General features: G+C 41.6%; 1 protein-coding gene across 5 annotated transcripts in view; it reads left to right on the plus strand.

Annotated features, from left to right (window-relative positions):
- Positions 1-14,441: 14,441 nt before the first annotated feature.
- rock1 (Rho-associated, coiled-coil containing protein kinase 1) overlaps positions 14,442-26,550 on the plus strand; it is a 70,647-nt gene continuing 58,538 nt past the window's right edge. For 4 of the 5 annotated variants that reach the window (XM_020462514.2, XM_020462511.2, XM_031806655.1 and 1 more), the window contains exon 1: positions 14,442-15,445. In XM_020462514.2, coding sequence (XP_020318103.1) covers positions 15,353-15,445 — 93 coding nt within the window. In that variant the 5' untranslated portion in view covers positions 14,442-15,352. The remainder of the gene's footprint in view (positions 15,446-26,550) is intronic. The other variant, XM_020462512.2, reaches the window with a different exon arrangement.

Below are 26,550 nucleotides of genomic sequence, written 5' to 3' on the forward strand. Positions count from 1 at the left end.
GTTGTGGCCCCCTCGTGCAGTTACATCAGCGGACGGATCAGCAGGGCTCCGTGTGGTAAACCAGGCCAATTGGCAAAATATGTATAGTGGTCGAAGAAACATGTCCTAAGGGCCTCTTAAGCCAGCAGTAAAATGTGCTTTAGATAGCTAGCAGGCCGCAGATTAGCTGCTGTGCGTTCAGGGGTCATTAGCTGCTATAATTCCAGGTGGAAAATTATTTTTATCATAATAAAAATGTTTAAATTATGTTATTTTTTCAACAGGTTCAGAGCTTGCGGTAGGAATCCGGAGATATGGAGAAGAATAAGTGCGACTAGCTCTGGTGTGAGTTGTGCTGTACAGACTGGCGAGAGTTGTCCGGGATAAAGGTAGCTGATGTCCGCTAGCAGAGGATAGCTGACTGCTAGCAGAGGATAGCTGACTGCTAGCTAGTGGCTTCGGAATGTATTCGATGGGCCTCGTAAGCCAACAGTCCATTGTGCTCTAGACAGCTAGCATTCAGGGGACGGTAACTGCGAAGGTTGGATGGTGAGAAGGTTCAGAGCTTGCGATAGGAATCCGGGGATATGGAGAGAAAAATAGGTCCGGTATGCTCTGGTTGAATCGCGTTGTACAAACTGGCGAGAGCTTTCCGAGCTAGAGGTTAGCTGCTGGCTGGTTTATGTTGGAGAGATTCTAGTAATAGAGGCAAAGAAAAATACTTTAGAGAAAAAAGCAGGTCCACACCACATTGGGTGAGGCGATTTGCAGGAGAGTATTTTAAAGTAAGGGTTTAGAAAAATATAAAAAGTTATGCAAAGAAAAATATATATACATGGGAGACGACAAGATGAAGGACAAATACGTCTGACTGCTCTGCCATCTTGGAAGAGGTATGCAGCTTGAAGGTTCAGAGGCCATGACTATTTTCATCATTGTGTCAAGAGATATAGTACTAAAACACTTGAGTGTCTCCCTTGATCCTAGGCCAACTTTCCAAATAGGGGAAAACCACTCGAAACACACTAGTTGTTCTTTCAAGGAAAATAATACAAAAATGGTATTAAGTCCGAGACCTCTCGTATTGCCAACCTTCCTACAATGGCAGCAAATATTTATGAATTTGACAACACATAATGAAAGGAAACTTTTTATATATCACACCTTTTCCTGAAGTTAATGGTTTCACCCACTACTCTACCCACGAACTGCGGTGTTCTTTGATATCTACATTCCGCAAGTTTGATGGAAACTCTACATTTTCACTTTGTCACACTCACCCCTGCAGAATTCCATCAACCCATACCGACCTTAAAGATATATTACTAGGGCGGACACTTTAAACCTGTCAAAGAAATACCTGAAGGGTAAATTTTAGCAATGGGCTATCCATAGGATTGTACAAAACATTGTACAAAGTAATAACGTGTCTTTTACACACCTTCACCCTTTCTGTCCCGTAACCTAAACTGTCACTTGCACTCAACACTGAATACACATAGCCTACTTAATACTCTGTATCACTGATATACATGACTTTCAACAGGACATTTAAGAGTGTTGCTATGGTCTCTGACATGTCAGGTTCTCTGAAAAGCAATTTCATGGCTTCAACGAGTCTCTTTACTGGTCTTAACAACCCCTCCGTATCTTGTACCTATCACACTACCCTCCCCTAAAGGATTCTTAGAGCTTTGTGAATTGACTGTATTGTGGGACTTGTCCTTAACACAGTCTTTTAGGGGAGATAGTCTGCTGCTTTGGGCCTGCTCACTTGGGCTAACTTCACTGACCCTGATACTATTCCGGGTGGGCAATTTGCTTGTTTTAATTTGACCACTTGGGGCAAAGTCACTGACCTTTATACTGCTTTTGGAGGACGTTTCTATCTCATCAGCCAAGGGTTGCAAGCTATTATTCTCAAAGTGGGAAGGGTCTCCTTCTGGGTCTCTGTCACTATTGCCTGGAAATTCAGAATATTCCATATGACCAGAGTCACTAGTTCTAGATTTCTTTCAGAATCTCCCATTGACTCAGTTTCTCCATTACACTCTTGTCCTATCAACGAGGACCCGGAGGCGTTCATAGGCTCATCGACTACTTTTGGACTTAGACTGCAGAGGATCCAGACTGCTGTTCTCTGATCATTACTGCCCCCATCCACATCCGGTAGTGGGTTTGGTTTCATAGTTCTGTCATCTGCAAAACTCTCCTCTGAAAGGATGGAAGGAACCGTTGTATCCTCTTCTGCCTCTTAAATTGGAAGAAAGTTCACAGGAAGTAAGAAGTTGCAGTGTACAACCTTGTTCTTGACTGTGGAAGGGTTGACTACTCTGTAAATGTGCAGATTTGGCTTGCTCCAGCTGATGACATAGACGGTAGATTCCCACACATCTGCCAATTTATGTTTGCCCTGTTCTTTCTTGTTGGCCAAGATAACTTTGTCACCGACCTCCAGGGTGCATCCTCTCACCTTCTTGTCATATTCTCTTGCCTGCTTTTTCTGTGCCTTTGATGTGTTTTTCTGTGCGACACGCACGGCCTCCTGAAGATCTCTTTGAAAGGAGTTTAAAAATTTGCTGTAACCCAAAATGGTCTCGTCTCTCAGGACACTTCCAAACATGGCGTCGACCAGTAGCTGTGGGGTCCGCCCAAACATTAAGTAAAAAGGAGCGAACCCCGTCATCTCATGTACGGTACATTTCTATGCAACGGTGAGAGTTTGTATCATCTGAGGCATTTCTCTTTCGTCCGAGGAGGCAAGGCTCGAATCATATCATATTCCCCAAAGTATGATTAAATCTTTCTGTTTGCCCATTGCACATTGGGTGATACGGATTTGTGTGAGATTTTTTCACTTTTGCCAGGTCCATTAGCTCTGATATAAGCTTGCTCTCAAAGTTGGCCCCTTGGCTGCTTAGAAGATGCTGAGGAAAACTGTAAATACAGAAAAAGTTGTTCCACAGTTTCTGGGCAACTTGTTTTGCTGTCTGATTTGTACAAGGGAAGGCTTTGGTAAAATGGTCTGTTACTACTAGTACGTCAATACTCTCTCCATCCTTTCCTTCAGCCGACCAGAAATCGATACAGACCAACTTTAGTGGCGCACCTGTCTTAATCGATTGAAGAGGGGCTCTTGCCTCAAGTCTTCTTGACTTGCTCACAACACAGCGTCTACATCTCATGACTTCGTTTTTCATATGTTCATCCATACCAACCCAAAATATCCTCTGTCTGGTGCAAGGTTCTTGCTTGACCTTGGTGTGCAGCATCATTATGTGTTCCCTTCAACACATCCGTCTTCAGGGACAAAGGTACAATTAACTGATACTTCAACTTTCCGGTTTTGTCCTTTGATTTCCTGCACAGCATTCCATCCTTGTATTCTACCTTCTCCCAATGTTTCAAAAGTGTCTGCACGTCCACTGTTTCATGTTCTCTTTCACGATGTGATGGTCTCTGTTTCCTCTCCACATAATAGGTAGCACGAGCCAATGTCTCTTCTGCTTGCTGCTTCTCTGAGATCTCCTAGTGAAAATGCAGGGAGCGCTGGGTAACCAGCAGATGTTGGGATAGCTGCATCAGAGGGACAGTGTACATGGATATGATCCCCTTTTGGTACAAGCTGTTGTCTTGGAGTGCCTTCACTTCAACACCAGAGACCTCAGCAGACTTTGACCTTGATTGGACCCTGTCAACGCACTGTTTAGCAGGGCTTGGCAATTCACAGACAACCGGAGTGTCTCTTGTACGTTCTCTGCTGTGACGTGTTGCGTGGTACCATCCCTGACAAACGGTACACGGCTGAGTAAGTCGGCGGGTAAGTTCTGTGGCCCAGGTATGTAGATCAAAGACATACGGGGCTAGCTTCGCCACCCACCTCTGCACACAGGTATCAACTTTAGGCTTTGTCAATATGTGAGTGAGTGGGTCATTACCTGTCAGGACAGTAAACTGGGCACCTTTTAGCCAGTGACAACATTTTTCACATACGGCCCATTTCAATGCAAGAAACTCTCGACGATAGGCTGGATATCTTGCTTGGGATTTGTTGAGGGATTTACTAGCAAACGCAATGGATCTACTTTTACTCCTGTCCTCTGGGATCTGGCTCAAAACATAGACTAGGCTGTCAATTGAAGAATCAGTCGAAAGTATGAAGGGTTTACTAAAGTCTGGGTGTGCTAAAACTACAGCATTTATCACAGCTGCTTTTAACTCATCAAAGTCATGTCGACACTCACTCATCCAGTCTTCAGGTGTCATGCCATTTTTATATTTTTGTTTGCTTTTCTGTCCCGCTGTTAAACAGTACAGTGGCTGGGCGATCCTTTGATAAAGTGAGAGTAATAGTTCATCATTCCGAGAAATGACTGTACGCTCTTGGACTGAAGTCCAAGGGGTTTCCCATCCATCTCCATGAGATCAGTGGATGCAATCTCACTGATGGCCGTCACTTTTCGCTCGTCAGTCTAGATCCCTTTCCGAGATATCACATGGCCCAAGACTTTCACAGAACACCTAAGGAAGTGGGACTTCTTTGGGGCAAGCTTCAAGTTGTTGTTTGAGAGTCTTCTGAAAACCAACTCCAACCGTTCAAGTGCTTCTTGTTCACTTTTACCAAAGACTAGTATGTCATCTAGATAGTTCTGATCCCCAAAGACTGATATCATCATCCTGGCAAACATAGCTGGGCTGCTGCAGAGGCCCTGAGCCATTCTGTTATATTGAAAAAGGCCAACTGGTGTGGTAACCGCTGTGTATTTACGATCTTTGTGTATGGGAATATTGTAAAATCCCGATGTCAGATCCATTGTGCTGAAAAGGCAGTTTCCCGCCCAATGACACCAGTGCATCGGCTTGATTTGTTAGGGGATAAGCATCCTTCTCAGTTCTCGTGTTGAGCCATAGGAAATCAGTACAGATTCTGAGTTCACCATTTGGTTTCCAGACAAGAATGAGAGGGGATGCCCACTCACTATTCGATTTCCTGAGGATGTCATGTTCTTCCATTTCCTCCAAATATGCCTTCATATTTCACAAACAGGTCTGCCATAATTTTTTTCCATTAATTTGACACTTCACAGGAGGCAATGTCAACATCAGTCAGACCCATGTCTTTCAACACATTAGCATATGTGCGTTTTTCTGCCAGTTCACTAGTGGTTCCAATGACATTCTGTGCAACATCTTGTTTGTCATCACATTGACCACAGCAGATGCTATTTAACTCCAGGTCTTTCAATGCTATACAGAGGTATACATCTGCCAGTTTTGCATTACGTTTCAGTGTAACTGGGCGATCTTGGAGATTAACCACCTTCAGGGGATCCATTTGTCACCCCCACAGCGGGCATACAGTACGACCCACTAACACTCCTCTGTGCTGCTCAGGAAGTTGTGGGCTCTACAATAACAGTTCTGCCAATGGAAAAGGGCCCTTTTCCTTTCAGCCTATCCCAGACTAAGTGTTCATGTTTTGGGGATAGTGTCACACACTGGCAATTTTTTTTCAGACATTTTACTTCCTTGCCAACGGTCAACATTTGCCAGTATGCTTAGAAGTGCATCTGATTCATCAGAAAGGCAAGTGGCTGGTTTTGATATTGCTTTCCAATATTCCTCTGTACTATTTAGTTGGAGGAGGACATGTTTCAGTACATTTGTTCCAATGATCATGTCATCAGTTTGCCCTGGCTCAACTAAGACTGGCACCAGCATCTTGCAGTTCATTAATTCGATATGGAGCTCATATTCACATTTGGGATTGACCTGTTGCCCTCCACATCCAACGAGTTCTACAGGAGTGGACATTTTCAAGCTTTCAGTTAAGACATATTTTCGAAACAATGTATGCTCAGGAGATTCACTTAACATACAGGCCATTTAAAAAAAAAAAATTTAACCTTTATTTAACTAGGCAAGTCAGTTAAGAACAAATTATATTTTCAATGATGTCCTAGGAACAGTGGGTTGACTACCTGTTCAGGGGCAGAACAACAAAATTGTACCTTTTCAGCTCAGGGGTTTGAACTTGCAACCTTCCAGTTACTAGTCTAACACTCTAACCCTAGGCTACCCTGCCGCCCTGAGGCATGCCCCTTCGCAACAAGTTCTCTCTGTCAATTAATCCAGCCCTTATACCAGCATCTTTCAGGACCTGAACGCTGTAGCCCCGATTCAAGAAGCGATTCTCTAATTCAGCAGATTTGACACTGTAGTCTGTTTCCTGATCACAAATTCTGCAGACTCTTTGGAATTGGCCATATGGAATGTTTTATTTGAGCCTTTTGTGGTTAAAGCTGTCTGCCCTCAGAATGGTATTCCCATCTGTAGGCATTCCTAAAGATTGATGTGTGCAAACAACCTTTGTCATTTTTACTAATGTCGAGGTCCAAAAAATGTATGTTATCCTTGCTGTACTCCATAGTTAGTTTGATGTTAGGGTTGATGCTGTTAAGATATTGGTGGAAGGAAATAAGTTCATCTTCTGAGCCGGACCAAAACAGGCAAACATCATCAATATATCGTCCCCACCACATAATCCGGTCAAAGAAATGGTTATTGGAAGGATCCAAAATGAAGTCATTTTCCCATTTACCCAAGTACAAACCAGTGTAGGAAGGGCTGTAAAGCAAGCTCCCATGGCACATCCTTTAACCTGTTTAAAAATACGGTCCTGAAAGATAAAGATGTTATGATTAAGAGTCCATTCAGTCAGTGAGACAATGAATTATGTAAGAGGCATCTCAGTTTCAGGTTGGGTACTCAAGAAATGGTGCATAGCTGCCAAACCTTGTTCATGCTCAATGGTGGTGTATAGAGACTCCACATCCATGCTGACTAAAGAGGAAGCTGTACCTATATTGTTCAATTCCTTAATTTTGTTCAACACATCTGTGGTATCTTGAAGATAGGCTGGGAGTGACGTCAGAACAGGGTTAATAAAGTAATCAATGTACTTAGAGATGGGTTCTGTCAGACTTTCATTACCACTAATGACAGGTCTGCCTGGGGGATTTTCAATATTTTTGTGGAGAAGGTAAAAAGAAGCCAGACTGCCATTGAAAAGAAATGTGAACTCATTGTCTGAAATGTAGCCATTCTACTTAGCTTCTGTGAGGATCCCTTTCAATTCAGTTTTTAGGTCCTCTGTAGGGTTGAAGGTAAGAGATTGATAGAATTCATCATTGTCTAATTGACGGTAGGCTTTTGTCACATATTTGTCTTTACTCCACACTACTGTAGCACCACCATTGTCTGCTTTTTTAACCACAATCTGTTCATTTTTAGACAATGATTCAACTGCATCCCGCTCTGTCTTTGAAAGATTACGTCATGTCTGGTTGGAGTCAATTTAACCCTTAAACAGATTCTCTACATCAAAATTCACTTTCTTAGCAAATGTATTTATTGTGGCATTCTGGACGATGGGACAAAAAGTGGACTTGGGCTTAAAAGGAGTTTTAGAGGGAACAGAAACTGCCTGACCTGAGACACTGGCGTCTGTAGTTGGAGAGATGTTTTGCTAGTACCGGGCCTTCAGATGTAGATTCCTGTAGAAACGAAATTGGTCAATCTTTGTATTAAATTCATTAGTTGAATATGTGGGGGCAAAGGACAGTCCTTTAGACAATACCCTTATGCAATCATCAGAAAGGGGTTCTCCAGAAATGTTGATCACAGCCTTGTTCTGGTCCTGCTCCGTGTGGTTGGATCATCTTGATTACTTATAGTTTGGAGTTGTATTTTTATGATAACATAGCTACAGTATTTCACCTTTTAATGTGTATAGTATTGCTTACTAGGTGTGTCCAATCAATTGTGTAACCACCCTCTCTTCCAATTAGCGCTAATTGAAAAGCTGTTAAAAAGAGGACATTGTATTCCTTTTTTTTGTACTCCCTGACGAAGGCCATGCAGCCGAAACGCGTCTGTAAAAAAAAAAAAAATGTTGTTTCTATTGAACATGCCATACTAATAAAGGCATTTTAGTCAATTATATGAAGAGTGCCTTGGTCCTCCTTTCTTTTTGAAAACAAAGAGATCTGTTAAATCGAGATCAATTAATCTTGATGGTTGTACAGTCGTCTCAAATAAAACTGTGAAGGACCTCTGTGTTACTCTGGACCCTGATCTCTCTTTTGACGAACATATCAAGACTGTTTCAAGGACATATTTTTTCCATCTACGTAACATATTTTATTTTATTTTTTTAATTTTTATTTTACCTTTATTTAACCAGGTAGGCAAGTTGAGAACAAGTTCTCATTTACAATTGCGACCTGGCCAAGATAAAGCAAAGCAGTTCGACAGATAAAACGACACAGAGTTACACATGGAGTAAAAACAAACATACAGTCAATAATGCAGTATAAACAAGTCTATATACAATGTGAGCAAATGAGGTGAGAAGGGAGGTAAAGGCAAAAAAGGCCATGATGGCAAAGTAAATACAATATAGCAAGTAAAATACTGGAATGGTAGTTTTGCAATGGAAGAATGTGCAAAGTAGAAATAAAAAATAATGGGGTGCAAAGGAGCAAAATAAATAAATAAATTAAAATTAAATACAGTTGGGAAAGAGGTAGTTGTTTGGGCTAAATTATAGGTGGGCTATGTACAGGTGCAGTAATCTGTGAGCTGCTCTGACAGTTGGTGCTTAAAGCTAGTGAGGGAGATAAGTGTTTCCAGTTTCAGAGATTTTTGGAGTTCGTTCCAGTCATTGGCAGCAGAGAACTGGAAGGAGAGGCGGCCAAAGAAAGAATTGGTTTTGGGGGTGACTAGAGAGATATACCTGCTGGAGCGTGTGCTACAGGTGGGAGATGCTATGGTGACCAGCGAGCTGAGATAAGGGGGGACTTTACCTAGCAGGGTCTTGTAGATGACATGGAGCCAGTGGGTTTGGCGACGAGTATGAAGCGAGGGCCAGCCAACGAGAGCGTACAGGTCGCAATGGTGGGTAGTATATGGGGCTTTGGTGATAAAACGGATTGCACTGTGATAGACTGCATCCAATTTGTTGAGTAGGGTATTGGAGGCTATTTTGTAAATGACATCGCCAAAGTCGAGGATTGGTAGGATGGTCAGTTTTACAAGGGTATGTTTGGCAGCATGAGTGAAGGATGCTTTGTTGCGAAATAGGAAGCCAATTCTAGATTTAACTTTGGATTGGAGATGTTTGATATGGGTCTAGAAGGAGAGTTTACAGTCTAACCAGACACCTAAGTATTTGTAGTTGTCCACGTATTCTAAGTCAGAGCCGTCCAGAGTAGTGATGTTGGACAGGCGGGTAGGTGCAGGTAGCGATCGGTTGAAGAGCATGCATTTAGTTTTACTTGTATTTAAGAGCAATTGGAGGCCACGGAAGGAGAGTTGTATGGCATTGAAGCTTGCCTGGAGGGTTGTTAACACAGTGTCCAAAGAAGGGCCGGAAGTATACAGAATGGTGTCGTCTGCGTAGAGGTGGATCAGGGACTCACCAGCAGCAAGAGCGACCTCATTGATGTATACAGAGAAGAGAGTCGGTCCAAGAATTGAACCCTGTGGCACCCCCATAGAGACTGCCAGAGGTCCGGACAGCAGACCCTCCGATTTGACACACTGAACTCTATCAGAGAAGTAGTTGGTGAACCAGGCGAGGCAATCATTTGAGAAACCAAGGCTGTCGAGTCTGCCGATGAGGATATGGTGATTGACAGAGTCGAAAGCCTTGGCCAGATCAATGAATACGGCTGCACAGTAATGTTTCTTATCGATGGCGGTTAAGATATCGTTTAGGACCTTGAGCGTGGCTGAGGTGCACCCATGACCAGCTCTGAAACCGGATTGCATAGCAGAGAAGGTATGGTGAGATTCGAAATGGTCGGTAATCTGTTTGTTGACTTGGCTTTCGAAGACCTTAGAAAGGCACGGTAGGATATCAAAAATCAGAAACTTTCTGTCCAAAAATGATGCAGAAAAATTAATTCATGCTTTTAGCACTTCTAGACTACTGCAATGCTCTACTTTCCGGCTACTCGGATAAAGCACTAAATAAACTTCAGTTCGTGCTAAACACGGCTGCTAGAATCTTGACTAGAACCAAAAAAATTGATCATATTACTCCAGTGCTAGCCTCTTTACACTGGCTTCCTGTCAAGGCAAGGGCTGATTTCAAGGTTTTACTGCTAATCTACAAAGCATTACATGGGCTTGCTCCTACCTATCTTTCCGATTTGGTCCTGCCGTACATACCTACACGTACACTATGGTCACAGGATGCAGGCCTCCTAACTGTCCCTAGAATTTCGAAGCAAACAGCTGGAGGCAGGGCTTTCTCCTATAGAGCTCCATTTTTATGGAATGGTCTAGCTACCCATGTGAGAGACGCAGACTCGGTTTAAACTTTTAAGTCTTTATTGAAGACTCATCTCTTCAGTAGGTCCTATGTTTGAGTGTAGTCTGGCCCAGTAGTGTGAAGGTGAACGGAAAGGCACTGGAGCAACGAACCACCCTTGGTGTCTCTGCCTGGCCGGTTCTCCTCTGTCCACTGGGATTCTCTGCCTCTAACAGGGGCTGAATCACTGGCTTACTGGTGCTCTTCCATGCCGTCCCTAGGAGGGGTGCGTCACTTGAGTGGGTTGAGTCACTGACGTGATCTCCTCATCTGGGTTGCCCCCCCCCCCTTTTGGGTTGTGCCGTGGCGGAGATCTTTGTGGGCTATACACGGCCGTGTCTCAGGATGTTAAGTTGGTGGTTGAAGATATCCCTCTAGTGGTGTGGGGACTGTGCTTTGGCAAAGTGGTTGGGGTTATATCCTGCCTGTTTGGCCCTGTCCGGGAGTATCGTCGGACAGGGCCACAGTGTCTCCCGACCCCTCCTGTCTCAGCCTCCAGTATTTATGCTGCAGTAGTTTATGTCGTGGGGCTAGGGTCAGTCTGTTATATCTGGAGTATTTCTCCTGTCTTATCCGGTGTCCTGTGTGAATTTAAGTATGCTCTCTCTAATTCTTTCTTTCTCTCTTTCTCTCTCTCTCTGAGGACCTGAGCCCTAGGATCATGCCTCAGGACTACCTTGCCTTATGACTCCTTGCTGTCCCCAGTCCATCTGGCCGTGCTGCTGCTCCAGTTTCAACTGTTCTGCCTGCGGCTATGGAGCCCTGACCTGTTCACCGGACGTGCTTCCTGTCCCAGACCTGCTGTTTTCAACTCTAGAGACAGGAGTGGTAGAGATACTCTGAATGATCGGCTATGAAAAGCCAACTGCCATTTACTCCTGAGGTGCTGACCTGTTGCATCTTTGACAACCACTGGGATTATTATTATTTGACCCTGCTGGTCATCTATGAACATTTGAACATCTTTGCCATGTTCTGTTACAATCTCCACCCGGCACAGCCAGAAGAGGACTGGCCACCCCTCATAGCCTGGTTCCTCTCTAGGTTTCTTCCTAGGTGCTGGCCTTTCTTGGGAGTTTTTCCTAGCCACCGTGCTTCTACACCTGCATTGCTTGCTGTTTGGGGTTTTAGGCTGGGTTTCAGTACAGCACTTTGAGATATCAGCTGATGTAAGAAGGGCTTTATAAATACATTTGATTTGATTTGGTCTGCCTGCTCTTCAGTCTGAGAGAGATATTCTGAGAGCAGGTTCGTGTCTCCTTCCTCTGTACATAAAAAACGGTTTAAAACTGTATAACACAATAGTGTCTTTGGAAAATGGGTTCATATTCAATAGTGAATGTGACTATGTATATATTTATCTCACCGATAATGTATTTAAGGCCTATTTCGACAAGTTAACCAAGTTTTTGCTGGTTAAGCTAGTCATGTTAATGACGAGCTGACTAGCACCGTTGTCAGTCCAGTGCACTGCAATGTTAAGCTAGCTATTGCTAGCAGGTGATTTGCTAGCAGGTAATTTATTGAAATATTAAGTGAATGTTTATTTTCTTACTACCTTATTAAAAGGTTTATATGAAAAGGGTTGTACTTGTGCTCTGTATTTATGGATTAATATCACTTCACATTGAGGGCATGTATCATTGCTGTTGCTCCTATCTAAAAGATATCTTGTGTTCTACCTAACCAGTGAATGTGTGGCTGTGACCATCCTGTCAATGCCTGTCATCATTGTTTGATATCTTTTATTGCAGAAAAAAACAAGTCAACCTGAAGTGTGGGTGTCCGTGTGCATTTCTTCTGGGGGGGCTATGTGAAGTTGGTTACAATTGCATAGTGCAGAAAATACACGAGAGTTCAGGGGCCTTGCTTTAACCAAGTTAACTATTTTCACTTTAGTGTCCAAAACATCTTTCAAGCTGTCAGGTATTCCCTTGGTAGCAAGAGCCTCTCGGTGGATGCTGCAGTGTACCCAAGTGGCGTCGGGAGCAACTGCTTGCGCGCGTGTTCCCACTCCACTATGTCTCCCTGTCTTGGCTTTTGCCCCATCAGTACAGATTCCAACATGAGCAGCAGCTACATATGGACCGTTAGTAGAATTCCCGCGCGAGAGTAACGGTTAATGTGATTGGATGTTAATTATTTGACCAGGCTACATGTATTTGACTTTGTGTTGTTATTTCGCTGAACACCCAGATGGTTTAATTTTATTTTAGATGATTTAATTGTATTTTTGGCAGTGAAACGAGGCTACTCAGGTGAGAAAAAAAACTCACCCAAATGCATAACCCTGTTGGAATATATATATTTAAATGTGAATCACATTTTTATTTGGTGTACCCCTAGGGGGAATACCTGGGCTACATGAGCATGTTCTTGCTATTTTTCCGCCTAGGCAGACCAAGTAAATTTGTATTTTCCCGATGTTGAAAATATGTATTTTCTGGATGTTGAAATCAGACTCATTTTTGGTTCTGAATGAAAGTTGTGAAGACATTTATAGATGTCTTTGATTGGTTCAAATTTGTTTTGGACTAGATCAAAAATCAATATCCATGTATGTGGAAATCAACGTTGGTCCAGACTGCACCCAAAAAAGATGGCGTGAGTTCGTCTGTGCTAATTTATTACATTTTTATTTAACTTTTTTTATTTTTTTATCTTGGCAAGTCAGTTAAAGAACAAATTCTTATTTGCAATAACGGCCTAACCTGCATGACGCGGGGCCAATTATGTGCCACCCTATGGGACTTCAAATCACAGGCGGTTGTGATACAGCCTGGAATCAAACCAGGGTCTGTAGTGACGCCTCTAGCACTGAGATGCACGTCCCTCGGCCGCTGTAGGAGTAGCCTACATTGTTGCCTGAAATTGAATTTTGCCCATCTATGTGGTAAGCCTACCGTTTGCAAAACACCAAAAAAAGATGTCCAAAAGAAGTCAGCTCGGCTTACTGAGGTCTAGTTTTACCAAGTCAGCCCACAATGGAATTTTATGAATCCATGTGGTAGCCCCACCATTTGCTAAACAAGCCGTTGCATTGGCTTTACTAGTCCTGATTCATGTGACTAATCAATTTGGCTATTTAAGCTCTGAAAAGCCGCTACCCAACTTTATCAGGAGTTATCGTGAGGCTATTTGCAATGTGTTTACACAGCCGGAAACGCATAATGATTTTATTTTTCGCCATGATTAGCTTGTCAGAAATGGACAGATACAACTTGAAACCACTGATCATGACAATTGGGTGAAACTCCTGGACATTTTACTGACCTATCCTGTTTTTAGGTTAGGCGCATTTTGTAGGTTAGGCTATTTGATCGGATAAACCTGCATGATGTAAAAAGTGTCCGTCTCATTACATTGTCATACCTTTATCTCCAGCCTGTAGGCTACAAAAAAAGGCCACATACTCTTTCTACCATATGCTATATCTGCTACATGATTTATGTTGGATTTTATTTTTGTGACGGAACGTTGGTGGAGACCGCAGTGAACAAATTATTATTATTTACAATGCCCGGCCAAAAGCGGACAACGCTGGGCCAATGGCGCGTCGCCCTATGTGACTCCCAATTGCGGCCAGTTGTTATGAAGCCTGGATTCGAACCAGGGTGTCGGTAGTGACGCCTCTAGCATTGATATGCATTGCCTTAGACCGCTGCGCTACTTGGGAGCACAATGGACAATAAAACATATTTGGACACTGCTTATCACAGGGCAGCATCAACGCTTACCACCATAGCCCAAATCTCTGGTTGAGAGAAATTGGCATTGTTTTTGGGCAGAATTATGTTGAGAACTAAGCCTAGCCCATGCACTAACTCCTAAGGCAAACTGGGGTTTTACACTGTTGAGTGCTGACACCGGTGTAGATGGATTGGAAATCTCTATTTGATTTTGAAGTACAGGCTGAGTGGGAGTCTGAAAGGCTAGATAAAGCAGGATGTATTTGCCTACTTTTGAATTGGGTTTGGCCGGGCCTCCTTATGTGGAATTTACATTGACATGTATATTGTAAAGAGGGGCGTGTTTGAGCTAGGCCCTACAACATGTTGTCATCATCATGATCGTGCGCTCAACAACCCAGCCTGGGTAAACTCCATACCGTCTATGGTGGTAAACTCCTTCAATGAGCCTCCACCGGGGCTCATGCGCAGTACTTGACGTTTCAAAGTTGCTTCTCCGGGTGTTTGAACAGGAAGGCGGACATGTTGGTCAGGCGGTGGGAGAAAATCGGGCATCGTTTAGTTTTTCGAAAAATAACATAGCTAACGTTAGATCAAAACCAGATTTATCTATGTAGAACCAGAAAGTTTTCCTTCTGTATCGGTCAATATCGATGGCCGATGACAATGTGAGGCTTACAGCGAACGGACGGCAATGAAATGTTGTAACAAGACGGTGTTTTAAACTGATCGAAATTTGGAAGGATCATTGTTTTTCCGCCACTTCTACTTTGCAGCTGTCAGACTCGTTTATTGTTTTTTTTTTGCAAGGGCCTTACACTGATATATGGACACAAGCCTGGGAGTAATGTGGCTACTTTTCAGCCTATCGGATTTTTAAAACTGTATTTAAGTTTTACTCTTTGGATGTATTGATATATTTTTAAATTCTGCACAACTCATCTGCGGCATCCTGTGGACGCCGACTAATCTGTTGATGCATTTAGCCAAGTTAACTTGCTAACGCTAGCTAAATTAACTTCTTTTGAATTGCTGAAGTTGTCTGCAAAACCTGTCTGAACTGGGGAAATATTTTATCTGAAAATGTGGCTTTTGAACATCAAACGCCACTTTAAACGTTTCATGGTCAGTGAAAAAGAGAGAAGAGACACGTTTCTTTGATTGAATCTGCGGGTTCTTTCTAAACACTTGAGTACACGCAAAGGAAATAACATTAGGCTAAATAGCTACGTTAGCACTTGAGCTAGATTGCTAACTCGTTTTATTTAGCTATAGCACCGGCGTGGAACTCTACTTGTCTGCAAAAATGTCGGCTGGAGAAAGTTTGGAAGCTCGTTTTGAGAAAATCGATGCCATGTTGAAGGACCCGAAGTCGGAAATAAACACGGATTGCCTTTTGGTAAGTAAACTAGCCAGCGTTAACCTGACGATAAGCTTGGCTCGCTAAAGTTAGCTAGATATGTTATTGAATTAGCTAACTATCATTAGCATAATTTAGCTAACTAGGTAATGAATGTGTTAGTAAGCTAGCTACCGTTAGCCAAGCTGAAATTGGTTTGATTAAATTAGCTAGCTAACGTTAGATTAAATAACTGAAGTTAGTTTGCAAACCAACTTTCTAGCTACCTGGTGTAGGCAGCTATATGAATAGCTGCCTGCTATAGGCTATATTTGTTAGCCAGCCGACGTCTTGAAGATTAGCTTGCTACCTTGTAAATGTTAGCTAACTAACGTTGACTACCTGTTAGCTGATTAGCTAACGTTCATTGGCTAACAAGCTGAACAAGTGGCATCCAAAACAACCATGAGATGTAACGTTAGTAGGGCTGTGAATTGCCAGGGATCCCACGATACGATGTTATCACGATATGTAACTACGTGCCTAAACGATATGTATTGCGATTCTACATTATATGTAACATTATTGCAATAACACGTTGAGTTTTTTTTTATTGCGATTTGATGTTTCAAACATATTGCTCACTAAAGTTATGTCTGCTGCCGAGTGACTGTTTTGATCAGCCAGGGAAATAAAGGTATCTATATCGTCATTCCAGTACATTTTTTTAACTGTTTCCGGGAACCGTTAGTTAAAATATAGATATATTTTTAAATGTCCATGTTAACTTCTTATCAGGCATCGATGCTAGAATGGCTGAATATTTTAATTAAGTTGAATACCTGTATGTCTGATTATTGATATAATTACAATTGACACATTTCACTACTACTAGTAGCTATTTTAAAATCGTCAACGCTGTTGATAGTGAAGGTGCTATGCTATTTGAACCTGAGGGTATTTTGCAGTCTAAATACTTAAAAATAACTGTATAGTGTAGTTTTGTTTCCATGAAGATGGACAGACAGTCCAACCTTGACCATGGTGACTTTGCAGCCTGGTCTCATAGACAAGACGTAACACAGTAAAGGTTCACAGAACACTCAAATTACTATGGTATGGTGACATAAGACCGTTACTCCATCCAAAAATGAAAGTCGGATGGATGCTACTTCGAATCTCATCATGGACAAAGTTAGCATTTTAGCTATTAACCAACTTTTCAACTACTTACTACTTTTTCGCTACTTTGCAAATACTTAACATGTTAGCTGACTTGTCCCTTAACCTTAATACTTTTAGCTAACCCTTCCCCTAAACTTAACCCCTAGCATAGCTAACGCTAGCCACTTAGCTAGAGTTAGTAACATAGACATTTTGGAAATTTGTAACGCATCATACGAAATGGGTGTTGGACATCCACAAATTAATACATACCATAAGAAATGGAACATATGCTAAATGGATTGTCTCGGATTTATGTACAGAATGATACGAAATGCTCCGAGGCCAGGTTGGGCTTTTGGTTGTCAATCATTATCAAAACAGGAAAGGCATGTAAAAAGGCACAGTAGACCAAATGTGACAGGGGTTGTGACTGTCTGCCTGAAGGCCTCCTTTGTGATGTACAGGCAATATTAGAACAAACTCTTTGGAGAGTAGGGCTATACATGGACATTTATTTTTTTGTATCCTCTGAAGTGGTAGCATCACGCCTGTTCGAACCTGCCAACCCAGCTGCATCAGTTAACTTGCTTGGGTCTGCCTGCCCTGACGTTTTACTGTGTCACTCATTCCCCGCTCATGATGTAACTTGTATCAGACTGCCACGTGCTAAACCTCAGAGGAACACCTCCAGACTCGAGTATCAATCATGCAAACCGAAAACAAAACTGTTGTTGAGGTTTCTCCCCCAGAGAAGACTGTGATGTAGCCTCCTTGAGTGCGTGTCAGTCGGGGACTGTTGTGTGTCTGCCTATGTTCCCATGAATGTCCATACCACTTAGAATAAAACATTGTATTGGGCATGCATTTTTAGTGACAATCACGTGTGGATATTGGAACACAGCCTTTGTCTCTGTTAATATCATTCAGAGCATTCTAGTGAAGGCTGGATGTCTTCGATCCACATGGTAGTCGAAAGCCTCTGCATATTAGCCAGTGTGACATCTAAGTAGTCCATATGTGTGGTTACACTAACTATCCTTTTTAGTGAATTGGGCTTTGAGGATATCGCTTACTGTCTGCTTCCCGTGGACTGGGATCATTCAATAATCCCATGTGAAGCAGTATGTAAATGTAACTCAATGGAAAGCACTAGCCTGAATTTCCTGTAGTTGTATTAAGCAACGGCAATGTTATGCAGACAGGTATGAACCTATAAGGGCCTTTCTATAAACTAGGGTACCGTTGAGGTTTTGGTATGCTGGACAACTTGCTATAGCTGTTGATAAGTCATTGATAATAATCGCAGGTTTTTTCTTGTCATTACATTCAGCTATAAGGGTTGAACATATCTATATTCAATCAAATTCAGGAGTTGATTTAAAACCTATTTTTATCCCTGTCATGGTAGGTGTCTTGAAGTATTGGTCCAAAGTCGTGTGACATGAAACACATTACTTTTCTCTCCTTGCATTCATGGCAGTGTAAGTTATATCATATATTAAGCATTAATCAGTTAAATTACCCATTGAACTTGAATCCTGGATCTAGCTGTCGGACAGTTTTAGTTTTTTTAAATATCTATATATGTATATATGTATATATGTATATATGTATATATGTATATATGTATATATATATATGTATGTATATATGTATATATGTATATATGTATATATATATATATATATGTATATATATGTATATATGTATATATATATATATATATATATATGTGTATACATATATATATGTGTATACATGACCGTTGAAATGTTTGGGGTCACTTAGAAATGTCCTTGTTTTTGAAAGAAAATCTGTTTTTTTGTTTGTTAATTAAAAAAACATCAGATTGATCAGAAATACAGTGTAGACATTGTTAATGTTGTAAATTACTATTGTTGGTGGAAACAGCAGATTTTTTTTTTAATGGAATATTTACGTAGGCGTACAGAGGCCCATTATCAGCAACCATCACTCGTGTTCCAATGCCACATCGTGTTAGCTAATCCAAGTTTATCATTTTAAAAAGCTAATTGATCATTAGAAAACCCTTTAGCAATTATGTTAGCACAGCTGAAAACTGTTCTGGTTAAAGAAGCGATAAAACCGTCTGCCTTTAGACTAGTTGAGTATCTGGAGCATCATCATTTGTGGGTTCGATTACAGGCTCAAAAATGGGCAAAAACAAAGACCTTTGTTCTGAAACTCGTCAGTCTATTCTTGTTCTGGCAGCGTCATTAAAAAGTACCCGCAAAACACCAGTGAAGAGGCGACTCCGGGATGCTGGTGTTCTAGGCAGAGTTGCAAAGAAAAAGCCATATCTCAGACTGGCCAATAAAAATAAAATATTTAGATGGGCAAAAGAACACAGACACTGGACAGAGGAACTCTGCCTAGAAAGCCAGCATCCCGGAGTCACCTCTTCACTGTTGACATTGAGACTGGTGTTTTGCGGGTACTATTCAATGATGCTGCCAGTTTTACTGTTTCTTTAATTAGAACAACAGTTTTCAGCTGTGCAAAAATCTGATGTCAAAATCGAGAGCTTCTAAAAATATCACCTTAACTTGATATTTAAAATGTCAATTGATACTGTCATTAACGTGGTTCTTCACTGACCATGTTTACATGCACACCCATATCCCCCTATTTTCCGGGGTACTCAAGTGTTCGGTTTCTGAGTTGACGAACATAAGCGGCATATCGAGTTTTGCAATAACCCGAAAAAATATTATATCGCGGTTATGAGAAACCAGGGTTAAGATGCCTGGGAAATATTTATCTTAGACATGATACTGTGGCATGTAATCATCTTTTCCCGTTTTAATGTTTTTTTGTGGTCTGTGCAGGCTGTTTCTCTTATCATGGGTGTTGTGTGAGGATGCTTTTATCTGATTGTCAAAGAAATCACTTCAAAAAGTGATTCTGCCAAATTCTCTAAAACAACATTGGAGGTGGCTTATGGTAGAGAAATGAACATTCAATTATCTTGCAACAGCTCTGGTTGACATTCCTGCAGTCAGCATTCCAATTGCACGCTCCCTCAACTTAAGACTGGCGTTGTGTTGCAAATCTCCACATTGTAGTGTCCTTTTCTCCTCAGCACAAGGTGCACCTGTGTAATGATCATGCTGTTTAATCAGCTTCTTGATATGCGACACCTGTCAAGTGGATGGATTATCTTGGCAAAGTAGAAATGCTCACTAACAGGGATGTAAACAATTTTGTGCACTTTTGAGAGAAATAAGCTTTTTGCGCTTATGGAACATTTCTGGGATTTGAATTTCAGCTCATGAAACATTTTTGTTGAATTTATATATTTGTTCAGTGTAGTTAATACTGGGAAAGTTGTCTGTATTTAGAGACCCAGGAGCAAGCACAATAACAGTGAAAAGATTGGTCCTGTCCAAAATGTTAAAATGTCATCAGTTGGATCCGTTTTAAGGAAATTCAAGGTTCAGTTTGCCTTGGGTGCATATTTTACGTGGTTGAAGTACTCTCTGGTTGCGTTCAGTTACTATTCCATTTCACCCATATGAATTTAAATGAGGAATATTCATGGAAACGGGGATACTCGTAAGCGGGATATCAAAGGTGCATGTAAACAGCTTATCGTGAATAAGACCTTAAGTGGGATATGAGGTACTAACCGTAATACTGTGTGTGTGTAAACATGGTCACTAACTATACATAATACTTGTATGATGCGCATTTGGTGTCAAGCTGTTTAATTACACTGATATTTTCAAGCAGCGTCATTATCTGATCCAGGAAGGAATTTTCTGAATGACAGTCAATAGACGAACAGCTGTTGTGATAGCACATGCGATGCAAAAACAGCCCAAGTGCTTGAAAAAAGGTAATTTGTTTCGCCAGTGAAGACAATTGTGCCTATATGCATGTTGGATCTAATATGTCTAGCGAATTTATGTTTTTCTATGCTTGATAGTGCTCAGTTAACTGGCGTTTTTTGTTTTACCAACATCAGTTCAATTACTTGAATTCTGTTTGCTCCAGATTTTTTGTGACTCAATGCGCCGTTACTGTAGAGAAATCAAATAATTCACGAGAGAAATCGAGGAAACTACAATGTGGGATGCTGTAGTTGTAGGGAGTTGTAGTTTTGAGTTGTAGTTTTGATTAAGCAAATGTTCAACCTAGGTCAGCGTCGAAACGTAAATAACTACAATGACCATATTCAACCTTACTTTAGACTTAAGTTTGTCGCCTGTCTTCCCGCTTTTGGGATGACCCCCCGCCCCCTCCCCATTGTTAGGGTGTGGACATGAGCATCTCGTCATTATATATTGATCTGCTGACGTATACACCTTTATGCCTGATACGTCAGATACACACACACACAAACCGCGTGAAAGAGGAATGTACACCAAGACAGTTTGTTAAAGTATGCCTTACCTACTTTGAGGAACTAGTAAAATGATCTCATCAGACAGCTCTGCAGCATGATAGGCATGCTAGCCAAATAGGGTGACTAAAGATAGTACTGTATGGGGAGCACAACGTTATATGGCCTGGCTGCTACTGTCTGAGCAGAGATGAGATGATTACTTTAAGCAATGAAAAAGAATAGTCATCAAATAACTAAATCATATTTTATTATTCCCTATTATTTCCTACCTATCTATTGGGTCGACATCAATGTGGACTTGACAGACTGTTTAAAAAAAAAATATGATCAATGTTTTGGCAATTGAATGTTAACTATATCTAGCTTTTGGTTTCTTTTTTAATTTATCCAAACCGGACCGACTGCAAAAAGCACTAATCGCTCAATTGCTTGATTTACAGCAGGGTCTTGTTAGATTTAACAGAGGTAGCATCCAGGTGATGAGGTCATTTTCAGTTTTTTTGTGGCTCGGATTGGACACTGAGCCTACTGTGCGCAATTGTGTAGGATAGACTTGAGTCTACTCAATCTGGAATTTGGAGCTCAGAAGTTCAAGTACTGGAATAGGCCTACCTTGAAAATCTGACGTTTCCTTACTTTTGTGCTTGTAATTATTGTAGGCAATTTATACGTTTTCATTCTCCCTTATCTGTGATTATATCTGCCACTTTCGTTTGTTTCCTGGCACTTCAGTTGAAGGGTGTTGCGAAACTCTGTTGCGGTAAAACCACGTGCTGTTATGAGGATGACAACATCTAATGCTGGCTCCAACTTGCCTCATATTTTACAATGTAGTAATTATAATTAGAATGTCAATTTGTTGGCAAGGCCTAAACAAAATCTTTGTGATAATGGCCTATTTAATTATTATATATATATATATTTTTTAATTTATACTTTGCATGCTTTTTGGGGAGGGGTTTGTATATTGTGCCCTATATGTACAATTATATAAATTATACAATTGTCTAACATTGAGGTCCTTAAATTACAATTAAGTGCTTGAAAAAGTCCTTGATTTTGACTTGCCAATGTCTGTATGAACCCTGCTTAAATTGTGAATAGGCCTAGATCTATGTTGTATAGGTGGAGTTATGGGAGAATTTGCATATATTCCTTTAACTACACACTTATAACTGCATCAAAATTTATATATTTTTGTTTCCAACCATTTAAAATTTTGATCCTAGTGTGTCAAATTTGCCCAATTATTTATAGAAAGACTCACAAGCAAGTTGCCTAAAATCTGTGATAAGTATGAATAGGACTGGGAACTGCCAGGGGCCTCACGATACAATATCATCACCATACTTAGGTGCCGATATGTATTGTGATTCTCACGGTTTTAGATTTGTTGAGATTCGAGGGACGAGAGAGCATGAGTTTTATTTTGATCAGTCATGGAAATAAGTGCTGAAAAAAATTGGCTCACTATTTAAATAGATGAAGAACAAGCTAGAATGGAAAAAATATAACAGTTTTGGTACAGTTACAGCCGACTAGCGCAAAAGTATTGCCATATTGTACAAAATGATATTGCCATATGTCGTCCATAATAATATCCTGATACCCCCCCCCACCCCCACAAACAAAACTTATAAACGGGAGGCATAGAAATGGCGCACATAAAACAAATCTACCGCTTCTTAGACTTGCTTTTAATGAGTGACAGAGCTATAACAAACATCTTCTATGTGAATATGACCGGGTCGCCCGAAAAGTTACATATTGCAGCTTTAAATTAAGCTAGCAGGTATTAGGCTAAGCCGAATACAGATGGGGGAAGCGTTTCTCTACATGGAGTTCAAATAAATAAAACCGCACACTGTCGAAAAAATAATTGTTTTAAACCGAGGCTTGAATGCAAAATAAAGATGTTTATTGAAACGTGGCCAAAAAAAGCTCCCTAATAATTGATATTTCTCGCTTTTGTATATTTTGTATATAATCTAGATCATGTATTCTATTGTACTTGGTACTGATTCATAGATTTTCCAGTGTTTTTCTTGCTTGATCATGTGACACATGCAATTAACCTTGTAATACAAGCCAGGTCTGTGTGCTGACAATTTCCACTGATGACCTGAGGTAAAAAAAAGCTTGTGTTTTCACCTATTTAAAAAAAAAAAAAAAATGTTATGCATTTTCTTGCGCTATGTTTTTTTGGGGCACCGTGATGGTTCAATAAACATCTTTATTTTGCTTTCTAGCCTCGGTTTTGTATTTTTTTTTATTCTATGGTTTGTGGTTCTATTTATTTGGCTCCTACACACCTGGAGCAGACACTATTCAGTAGGTAGGACCTTTTTTAAAGAGCATCATCTACATGGAGGGTGCCAGGGCTGCTAGCCATATTAAAAACGATTCCCTTTTAAAGAAGAACAGTTGTTTAGTCTCCCTGGCCTGCCTGCCTGCCTGCCTGTCCTAGAGAAAGGCACTCACCTAATGCACACACTCCGGCTCTGCTCTGACTTAATGGCAAAAAGCTGTGGCGACTTTTCCGAAGCTCAAGCCCAGGGCAGCCACACACACAAGGGTGTTGTTCCTCTTTTCCCCCTTAGCTCCAATCTCCCTCAATGAATGGAAGCCTTTGCTTCAACCCCCTCTCCACCATCACTCTGCTTCTTCACCCACAGCTTAATAAAATTCCATGCTAATCAAATAACCTCTTGTCTTTGACTGGCCTGGAGTCCCCTGTGTGTCCCAAAGCCATTCTGTACGTGCTGCCTGCGCCTGGAGAGAGTCAGTGCTGCTTGCCCGGCCAATACTCTGAGGTAGCTAGCTGGGTGTGTTCTCTCCACCCATAAAACCAAAATTATGTGGGCCGTGGTAGTTTCATGTTTCTGAGAGCTTTGCCTGTAACATTTAACTCGTAAAGCAGTTTCCAACATGTTTGGCTGCTAGGTTATGAGTAGGCTAATCAGTTCCATCAAAAAACACAATGCTAGCTGTTTTCTAAGGATGCTATGGTTATCTGACTCTAACCTGATTTGACTTTTTGTGGTGTTTTTCCGCTAGGTCTGGCGGGGTCTGGGGTTACAATCTGTTTTTGCTCTCTTGCCAACTCCCTATGGAATTGCCATGCCAAATGTTGTCAAGAGAGCAGGAACAGACTGGCACCCAGGCTAGTTTGACCGCTGACCTTAGCCAAAAGAAGTGATGTTGCTCTTTTGCCCATTTGTTGTTTTGACTGTGATATTTTGCCCCCGTCCTGCACTCAGGGGTAGCCTACCACTCAGACACTATGTTCCAGCCCTGTCAAGCTTATCTTCTCCCGAAATAATTTCTGTTGGAGAGAGAGATGGAACCTTATCTGTATCACACTGCCTGCCCTCATCACAGCTCCAGGCAGGCTCCTGCTCCTGAGAGCCTCTCCGCACAACCAGAATTCCTGGCATTGTGATGGGAAAGCTCGCTGACATTTTAAGGGTGCTTTTTATCGTCTATATAGTGAGCTATGTGTTTTTCCATAGGTCTTTTGATAGTACACAGGCCTAGTTTTAAAAAAGTGTCATGCCCTAGAAATCCTGGAATAGGAGCCTGAAGCTGTCTGAAATAGCATTTAACAAAAGCTGCATTCTAGTAACAGAATGTTATATTTAAATCCTAATTGCTAGTTGGTAGTTTCCTTGAGTTTGATCACATGTTTGGTAGAACTAATTCACCGGCTGGCAGAATGGGATGGCTGGATTGATCTGTTGGAACTTGCCTGGTATGGGCCTTTGTTCCTGCCATAGCTCAGTCTTTATTTAAGCAGTAATGCTCGAGGAGGTGTGGTATATTGGCCATATACCACAAACCCCCAAGGTGCCTTATTGCTTAAATAAAGACTTGGCTATTATAAACTGGTTACCAATGTAATTAGAGCAGTAAAAATACATGTTTTGTCATACCCGTGGTATAAGGTCTGATATACCACGGCTGTCAGCCGATTTAGCATTCGGGGCTCAAACCACAGTTATTTTTAAATTTTCTAGACACTTCGCACATTGGGCTCCCTAGCCTAGCATAAGTCTGTTTTGCCTCTTCCTTGAGCTAATGCCTAGCTGATTTTTAATGTGCTCACATTTCTAGATTTTCCTTGTACCAAGTCTTTCATTCCATCCATCTTCAACCCCAGGACGTGGGTGCTGACATTAGTCTGATTCCCTAGTTCAGAGATCAACTAGATTCAGCCATGGGCTGATTTTTATTATAATAATTTTTCTTGGAGCGGATGGTCAGCGGGCCGGAACATGCACATTGGCCACAAAAAGCCCAAACATATATTTGACTAAAACAATCCTTTAAAACTTTGCTTTCATTTGTGTACTTTCACATACACTGAGTATACCACACATTAGGAACACCTTCCTAATATTGAGTTGCAGCCCCATTTGCCCTCGGAACAGCCTCAATTCATTGTGGCATGGAATCTCCAAGGCGTCAGAAGCGTTCCACAGGGATGCTGGCCCATGTTCACTCCACCGTTGTCAAGTTGGCTGGATTCCCTTTTGGGTGGTGGACCATTCTTGATACACACAGGAAACTGTTGAAAGTAAAAGCGTTGCAATTATTGACACAAACCGGTGCGCCTGGCACCTACTACCATACCCCTTTCAAATGCACTTAAATCTTTTTTCTTTGCCCATTCACCCTCAGAATGGCACGCACACATTATTGTATTTATTTTACCTTTTATTTTACCAGGTAAGTTGAGTGACAACGTGTTCTCTTTTACAGCAATGACCTGGGGAATAGTGACAGGGGAGAGGAGGGTGGGGGATGAATGAGCCAATTGTAATCTGGGGATGATTTAGGTGACCATGATGGTATGAGGGCCAGATTGAGAATTTAGCCAGTACACCAGGGTTATCACCCCTACTCTTACGATAAGTGCCATGGGATCTTTAGTGACCAGAGAGTCAGGACACCCGTTTAACATCCCATCCGAAAGACTGCACCTTACACAGGGCAATGTCCCCAATCACTGCCCTGGGCCATTGGGATATATATCTTTAGACCAGTGGAAAGGGTGCCTCCTACTGGCCCTTCAACACTACTTGTAGCAGCATCTGGTCTACCATCCATGGACTGACCAGGATCGACCCTGCTTAGCTTCAGAAGCAAGCCAGCGGTGGGATGCAGGGTGGTAATGTTGCACAATCCATGTTTCAAGGCTTAAAAATCTGTCTTTAACTGGTCTCCTCCCCTTCATCTACACTGATTTTGAAGTGGATATAACAAGTGACATCAATAAGGGATCATAGCTTTCACCTGGTCAGTCTGTCATGGAAAGAGCATGTTTTAAGCATGTTTTCAATGTATGCTGTAGTGTTAAGATTTCCCTTCACTGGAACAAATGGGCCCAGTCCAAACTATGACAAACAGCCCCAGACCATTATTCCTCCTCCACCAAACTTTACAGTTGGCACTATGCATTTGGGCAGGTAGCAATCCCCTGGCATCTGCCAAACTCTGATTTTTCTGTCAGACTGCCACATGGTGAAGCGTGATTCATCACTCCAGAGAACGCGTTTCCACTGCTCGAGAGTCCAATAGCAGCGAGCTTTACTCCACTCCAGCCGATGCTTGGCATTGCGCATGGAGA

This window comes from Oncorhynchus kisutch, linkage group LG27, assembly GCF_002021735.2.
Source record: "Oncorhynchus kisutch isolate 150728-3 linkage group LG27, Okis_V2, whole genome shotgun sequence".
In the NCBI taxonomy this organism is placed as follows: Eukaryota; Metazoa; Chordata; class Actinopteri; order Salmoniformes; family Salmonidae; genus Oncorhynchus; species Oncorhynchus kisutch.